General features: G+C 36.0%; 1 protein-coding gene across 2 annotated transcripts in view; it reads left to right on the forward strand.

Moving 5' to 3' along the window:
• Positions 1–8,546, forward strand: part of LOC136367401 (gamma-aminobutyric acid receptor subunit beta-2) — a 93,664-nt gene extending 85,118 nt beyond the window's left edge. For both annotated transcript variants that reach the window (XM_066328963.1, XM_066328964.1), the window contains one exon: positions 2,441–8,546. In XM_066328963.1, coding sequence (XP_066185060.1) covers positions 2,441–2,788 — 348 coding nt within the window. In that variant the 3' untranslated portion in view covers positions 2,789–8,546. The remainder of the gene's footprint in view (positions 1–2,440) is intronic.
• Positions 8,547–8,747: the final 201 nt, after the last annotated feature.

The following is an 8,747-nucleotide window of genomic DNA, read 5'->3' on the forward strand; positions in this document are numbered from 1 at the left end:
ACTCAAATTTCTAATATCATTGCAGATCAAAAGGATAAAATGCTTAAAGTAGATTCATCCTAAGAAGATTTAAGATGTGAAAAAAAATTGTTGGCACTAAAATCTTTCCAAAAATAGTATCCTAGAATGCACAACATTGAGGTGAAAATAACCCAGGCTCTGGGCTAAGGGGTAAACCCATTACATTAGTGGATGTTATATCAAACTTCCCCTGATGTCACTGGAACTAAAACTTCTTTTCTTGAGGTCATATGAAAATATAGAAAATGGAGTTTCCAAATGACTTTGCACCCCTCATGTAGGAAACATACCTCTTGTGATATTAGGCATTTTGGGATCAAAGAATGTCAAGTGCCTGTAATTAATTGTTTTATTTTTAAGGCCCTGAGATTGGTCAGGGGGAGTGATTGGTCTGAGATCTAATAACAAAAATTAGTCCCTTTTCCTTTTTGCCCAAAAATCACAAAATAATTTTCCAAATAAATACACTCATTAGAAAATAATGTTTGAAATGAGCATGAGAAGTTTCATGGATGTATTTGAAAGATTTTGCAGATACATGTTTCTGTTGGAATACTACTTTTACCTTAGTTTTGTCCAATGCACATGAGAACTGATTTGATGGTCTTCCTAGATAGAAGGAGTGTTCCCTCACCATGCCAGAGAGTTCTTAAAGGAATTTTTCTTGAGTTCCAACTCAACTTTCCCATTTTTACAGTGCTTTTCAAGTAAAGATTGATTTCCCTAACACACTAGGAATTTCAAAAATTTCATGTGGCTTTGATGATAAGCTAACAAAAATGAAAGATTTTCTCTTATTCACATTGAGTCATGATATTTGATTTATAACTAAAATATAATGAAACTAGAGGGGTGCAAACTCACATGGACTGGTGGAAAAAACTGAGGGAAATCTGTCATCTGAGCAACACTAGTTTTTGTGCATCACTTGAACAGATGTAATCACTCAAATAACAGTGTTTCAGTAGGTCCAAAGTACCTTTGTGAGTGTCTGACTTCTCACAGTTCATAACACTGTGCAGGGGGTGCTACTAAAAAGGAACTGGTTTAAACCCAGTTCTCTCATCTTGCCATGGTAAATATCACATAGGGGCTTTAATAATGGCAAATACAGTCTGCACTGGGCAATGCAGAGAGGTACCTGCTGCTGAAGGCTAGTTTCTGAATATTACAGAATAGACTAATACCCTGTTATTGTATAGAAATCCACACAAGTCACAGTTTTTTCACTGTGGGTAATAATTATAGAATATATTCTGTACATGATAAATGAATAATGTGGATGAGTTATTCTTAAAGGAGGTCTGGGACAGTTTTTTCTCTTATTTGGCCCAGAGTACATCTGCACTACCATCACTAATTTAGTGTAATTAGCTTTTCATTAGTTGTTATTGTTTTTAAGTACTTTTAGTTAATTATAATCTGTTATCACACAATTCAAAATACATGCTTAGAGGAAAGGCTGAGAAGAATTAGAACTTCCTAAATAACTTTTATTGGTTTTGTATAAATGGATTGTTTTTAAAATCTCCTACCACACTCCAGATCTTCTCCAGATTGCCTAAGAGTGGAATTTAGTTCCTTATCTTTGAAATCCTCTTGATTGTCTAAGGGGTTTCTCTACATTGTTGCTTTATTCTTTTTTTCACTGAATTGCCTTTAAAGAATGCATAGTAGCTAAATCTACCCATTGAAACAACTGTTCAGTGTACATTTGATGTGATTACATTCTGCATATCTTTTTCCTTGCTTGAAATTGCAGATCTCTGCTATTACAGCAGCATGCTATTACAGCATGCACTGTATTTATGAAATTTATTACTACTGGGGCATGGAGTTTCCACATAGCTGTAGTTAGACTATATAGGTGGATCACTGCCTTTCCCCAAGTAACTAGCACTCCTGTTTGGAATATGGGGACCTAAAATGTGCATTCTCATGTGCTGTGCTCTGTGCCTCATTCACAGAGGCAGAGAGAGCCCATGAATAGTGAATGTTTGTCTCAGAGCGAAAGCTTTCATTTGAAAGAAGAAAGAACAAAACAAAGCAGATCCTTTCCCATTCAATTTCCTTCCAAAAGCCCTGAAAAGTTCAATATTTTCCCCAGATATCCTACTCAGTGGCAGAATCCCACTTTCAGGAGCTGAGCGTGTTCTCTGTTCCCAGGTATTGCTTGTGCTTGCTGAACATCGGGTCTAGGGAAATACCATTTATTACATTATACTATACTGGCCCTAGTTCTCCCTGAGCTCACAAATAAATGATTATAAACATGATCACAGCTATGCTTAGAGTCTTTTAGGCTGCCATCCAATAAATTAGTAACGTTAGATGTGGCCCTTTATCAGCATGGCTTCAGTTTGCAGCTGGCCGGCCTTCCTTTCTCTCCCGCTAAATCTGCTTTCCTGCTTTCTTACAGATGGATCCACACGAAAATATTTTGTTGAGCACGCTTGAAATCAAAAATGAGATGGCTGCCTCGGAGGCTGTGATGGGGCTTGGGGACCCTAGGAGCACAATGCTGGCCTATGACACTTCCAGCATCCAGTACCGAAAAGCTGGATTGCCTCGACACAGCTTCGGCCGCAACGCCCTGGAGCGACACGTGGCACAGAAGAAAAGCAGGCTAAGGAGACGTGCTTCCCAGCTGAAAATCACCATCCCTGACTTGACTGATGTCAATGCCATAGATCGATGGTCTCGCATATTCTTCCCCGTGGTTTTTTCCTTCTTCAACATCGTCTATTGGCTTTACTATGTGAACTAAGAAACAAAGCCACGCAGGAAGCAAGAACTGGATTTCTCTTCAAATCGGTTGTACAGCCAAAAGTGGGACTTGGAAAAATTCTATTCAGGACAAAAAATTATTTTAAAACACCTTAGTTGCTGGCCCACTCTATGGTCTGTTTTTATGTTTTGGTTGTATCTGCTAAACCGTATATATGTTAAGTTGCAGTATGGACATATCCCCTTATCAAAATATAAGTGCATTTTGAGTGTAAAGGCAAATTGGGTTTTGAAAATCACTTCTCTCTCTTTTTTTTTTTTTTTCTTTTTTTTCTTCTTTTTTTTAATGGCCATTTGAGTTTAGTGGTACAAATTGTAGAGCAGCATTTGAGAAACAAGTTTTAATTTCAACAGCTGTATTCTAGGGATTTCTAGAATTTCCATTCTAGGGAAAGTACATATCCAAGGCATGCATATACACTTAAGAGAGTGTACAAAGTTATCACGCTTATGGAACACATACACTTTACTTTTTAAATGTGTAAACTTGAAAACAAGTAGTGCCTATCATCTTTCCAAGATGATGATGGTCAGAGGTTTCCCAACCATATTCAGGTATTTCCTTTTATTTATTGAAAGAACTGAGCCTTTGACTGATAATATTGGGGTTGGGGTGTTTGCACAGAAGCTGAAGCAAGAAGCACTAGTTTGTTTGTATTTTAAAGAGAGAACATATGCTCACAGTCACAGTGACTGTGTTTGTAGAGGAATGTAGGGACAGTATAAAAATGCATCAGCACTGAATGGGTAGATGCTCCTGGGTTGTGTTGGGGAAAGGGAATCTGTCCAAAGTGCCAAAATTGATTGCCCAAATAGTAATTCTGCAGATGGCTGAAGGAAACCAGCGGTGCCCTGCCTTTCTCTAGGGCTGGGAGAGTGAGAGAGCAATTACAGGGTGCAGGGGCAAGGAGACAGGAGGCTACATATACATTAAAGTGTGTGTGTGTACCTATATACATGTATATACACAGTGCAGATGAATGTTGTCATTGTACACAGCTTAGTCTGAAATAGTCATGTGGAGTTGTGTGATTTCTTCCAGGTTTTCATCTTTCAAGCATTATGCTTCCTGCTGTTGGTTAAAGGTTCTGTACCTCTTTCAGCAGTCGAGATCTGAGCATATGTATTTCTGTACAAGAGGTACTGACAGGGTGTTTTCTCAGTCTGGATTACCATGGCAATACCATTTCACTTTTTCTTTTCCTTAATGCACTGTTCTAAAGGAAAGAAATTCATAGTCATCACTTTAAGGGTTTAAGTACACTCTTGAATGTTTCCTGCTTTTGGGTGATTTCCATTGAAAATTAGAAAATTTCATTTTTTCTTTGGGAAACTTTTTGGATTAAAAGATTGAGTATTCCATTCCATTGACCTTTGTTTTTACAGGGAAAAGAGAATAGAAAAAAATAATTTAGACAAAAAAAATTGTCACCTATTCCACTGTGGAACTTTTATTTTTTGTAATGAAAACAGCAGTCATAAGAACTGTATAAAAAGTAAAAATTTTTGATGGCTTTTACTAGATCAGATCCCAATATTATTTTACACAATGTTTCAAGAAGCAAAAGCCACATCTGTTGCATCCATACTACCTCTCATCTGTGTACAAAATTTTGAAAGAAACTAGAGAGTATAAGTCTTTTTTCAGGGCACTAAAAAAAATTCTTTGGAATATTTTTCATAAAGTATTTTTTGTTCTTACTTTAAAAGAGTAGTTTTCTTACAAGTTTTTGTGGTTTTATTGTTGGGTTTCCTCCCCCTTCCATTTGGCAGTGAATGACGCTAATTGCAGAACAGTTCTGGGAGCTAATAGGCAAATATTCTGACTTTTTTTGAGCACTTCATATGCTTATTTCTGTGTCAAATAAGAGAGGATAGTTTTGGAGCCTGGGATGGGATTTGCAATACACCCTACCTGCCAGGAAGTTGTGTACATTCACACACTGCCTCCAGGCTCAGACTCTGCAATATGTAGAGACAGGTTTTCCTCATGTGATTAACTTTCCAAGTCAAAATTTTGCTCTTTGTTCAAATACTTAATTTTTGACTGCATTTCATGCATAACACAATAACCTTTGTAGATGCATTTGGGATTTCAGCTGATAGATGTGAGTTATGTTGGATTTTTTTCCCAATTTTAAGAAATGGAGCATATCAAAATTCAGTATTTCTCTTCAAAGTCTGTTCTTTAAAAATTATATTAATTATCCTAAATTAAAGCAGTCTTATAGTATTTTTCTGTACAAGCTTTTCTTTGATTTCAAAGATAGCTGACAGCTCCTTTTATTGTTTCACAGAAGCAGAGTGTGACTGCAGGGAGCTCACAGCCTGTCTGTGGTTGATACACATCAAATATAAAACCTTACAGGGAATATGTTGACTCTCTGCATTGGTAACTGCTTCAGCTATTACAAAAACCACAGAGATCAAATCCTGGAACTGCACATTCACTTTTCTGAAGCTACAGTACAAGCCATAATACTCTCTGATGTTGCTGTTCAGGGAGTGAAAGAAAATGTTTGGTTTCTGCTCAGGTGTCACTAGGAAAGATAAATTATCTGTGGGGAAGGAGCACTTTTGCTTTTACTATGTTCTTCTGGCTATTAATGTGATGTATAAAATTAGTGAAAGAGAAAGATTCTACCATTTTGTACTAAGGCTTAACACTGTGATATAAAAAGATGGGGGTGAGAAAGGCTGGCGAGGCACTGTCAAGGGAAAAGCATAACTCGAGCCCAAGGTAAGCACTTACTCCTGAGATACTTGAGTGAAAGTGGGAAATGATGCCAACATACATGAGATAACAGGGTTTGCTGTGTGTGCTACCCTCCAGGTAAACTAGAATAAATTTACTTTACTTTAGAATTGACCGAAAATGAATATTCTAGATCTTTTTAACCGTGTTAATTGTTGTTGGTTTCAATAAATGAAATAGCAAAGTTAATAATTTAGATAAAACTTGTAATATAATTATAGTTGCACATTTTATTGTTCTATTAGACATAATAGCCAGCAATTAAGGTGTTTTTCATCTTTGTGAAATTCATGGGGGAATTATAACATGGCACAGTTTTAATGAAATCTTTGAGATCAATCTGTAAATATATACTGTACATGACTGCTAGTAAGTATGATACACATTTTCAGAACTGAAAATTCATGCAACATGTTTCTGTGTTTGCATAAGGAATGTTATGTTTCTATCCTATTGCAGTTCAATGACTGGGAAGAAAGACTCAAGCAATGACATTGTGACCATTTCTTTTCTCATTCCCAGGGGAGGAAAACAGAGTCCTAGATAACAGCATGTGGCAGAGTTCTTCAGAGAGTTCTTACATTCTAACAAAAAAGACATAAAATCTGTAAGGTACAAAAGCACAATGCATAGAGAAAAATGAGTGGAGGTTTTACACCTGGGGAAAATATCCTATTTATTTCAGAAAAACATGCATTTAAATTAAACCTCAATTAATTTTCACTATAATTATTAGAGAGTGTTCCAATCCTATAACACAGTGCTAAACATAGGTGAACAGATGTGAAACATTTTCCAACTGTATGTGCATATGGACATACCCCCAAATGCCTGTATGGACATATGTGTGTATATATACACCTGCTGAGTATATATATATATGCACACACATTCACATGTTGGTGTGTTAAAGGAATAAGCTAATACTAGTTTTGTTTCTACCATCAACCAGTGTATGAATATATTTTTGAGAAAAAAAAAGATTAATGTATTTAGAAAAAAACCAAACAACTTACTCTACAGGGTAACTGGGCATTTCTATATCAGCAGATCAATGCTTATGATTCGTATGGAGTATTGCACTGTTTGACATGATGATAGTACTGTACCTCCTTGCATCTGGAATTAGACTAGTCCTCACATTGCTTGCCTATTTCTTCTCTCTCTTTTTATAACAGCATTGTCCACTAGTGAGTTTTCAAAACCAACAAATTCCTTAGGGAGCCAAGAAAATAAAAGGCAAAAATAGTAACTATTTCTAGAAAATAATCTAGGGTGGGATGGCCAGGGTACAATACTATATCAGTAGTGATCAAAACATTTTGCTATGTGTACATAGAACATACAATGTGAGCAACCATAACTTAAGCTGAACGTGTGTAAATATTATCAGATTTCTTAAACATTTTTAACTTCTAATTTGTACTTTATGGTAAGGCAAAAAGCTAATTCTACTTATGGTTTAGGTTAATGTGTCCTAAAATTATGTAAATAATTAAATAAGCTGTAAATGAGCAGTCGATAGATACAGTATTTGTTCAGTGACTTTTTTTTACTAAGTACAATAATTGCAGTGCTCTAGCAGAGTAATTTAAACACCCTTTTGCATAAACAGATTTGGACTCCAGATATAAAATAGTACAGGAAGTGCTGTAGTGTAAAATAGCCACCGTGGCAGCGTTCCTATTGGCACAGCTGATTCTTTTGTATGGTGAAAATGTTCAGGCCACGCACTCAGTGCTCAGATTAGCCAAAACAAACAGGGCCTGGTTCTCACTTACAATAAAGGCATCTTGATGTTGCTCCAGTGAGAGGAGAGGTGAAGGTGTCCAGGGTAAGTGAGAATTCAGCTGTTGGCGATTTCATTACAGAAGCCTGCATATTGCATCTGTCTGATTCTGAAATCTCTCTCTTATGGTATTTAATAGTAGGCTTATATTTTCTTTTAAAAAAAAAAAAAAAAACCAAACAAAAAACCAAAACTGGATGTTTGACTGTCGTTAGATAGCATAGTCCCCCAAAGCCAAAGAATCTTCACTCCAGAAATTGTTTAAAAGGGAAATCTAAAAAGTCTCTGCTTAACACCAAAGGTAAAGCTTAGTAAAATGCACTAGGAACTTTGTCTAAATTTTTAAGAAGCAAATGGAATGTTGTTGATCAAAAAGACTGCCCTATTCTACTTTGTAAAAATACTAATAATTTAAATATCCGTTATATAAAATTGAAATAGATCATCTCTACAAGAATATGCAACACTAGCATTTCATAAATATAAAATTATTTTCTTTGTAAGTGCTTTGACAAAAAAATGAAACTTAAATGATGAAAAATCTCACCTCTACTTTCATACTAAGGGTTGTATTTTTTTAATGTTTTTCAGACATGAGGTCATCTATTCCAGTTTGATAGCATTTTGTATGTTTTCACTGTTCCTGTCATTGGCAGATACTCACCAGGCTGTATGGTTCATGGTCTGTCCTGTTACTTTCAGTTGAAGACAAAAAGAACATTTGAAACATGATTAATTATGACAAATTGCCTATGATTTGACTTCTATCACGTTTTTATTGGCATGGGTGTTTAAATGGTTCTGTTAGTACTGTCTTTGCACAGTTCTGAGTTATCTTTTACTTAGTACTATTTATTTCATAATGTAGTAATCATCAGCCTTACTAATGACCTTGTAGCCTTTCTTATATGCACATAATGCACATTTTCCAATGGCTAGAAAATGCAAAATACTAGTGGATATCATTGCATCAGATCTTCATGTCTTTCTCAAAAGGACTGCTAACCTCTGGGATATATGAGGTAGTAAAATGATGATTGTAAATGAGTAGCACATAAGAGATATTTTCTTGAATTTAAAATTATTGCAGCCAGTTTCAGCATGTAAATATATAATAATGTTGGCTAGTGTGTAATTCTTGAATTTAAAACTATAAATAAAGAAAACCTAAAATATGTACATGTAGTTGTGTTATGTTGGGCAGGCTCTTTTCTCAAAGCTGCAGATTCCAGTTCTCAACTGAAGTGAATAACTCTGAATTTGGGTCAGAAAGGGTCAGAAGTTGGGTGTTGGGGCACCTGAAATGTAGGTGTAGGATGGGAAGGGGGAATGGTGTTAATTTGCCTGTGCAGCCCTGGGGGCACTGGAGTGTCTGGGCAGTGAGAAGCCTGGTGC

Source organism: Sylvia atricapilla, chromosome 14, assembly GCF_009819655.1.
Source record: "Sylvia atricapilla isolate bSylAtr1 chromosome 14, bSylAtr1.pri, whole genome shotgun sequence".
Lineage (NCBI taxonomy): Eukaryota > Metazoa > Chordata > Aves > Passeriformes > Sylviidae > Sylvia > Sylvia atricapilla.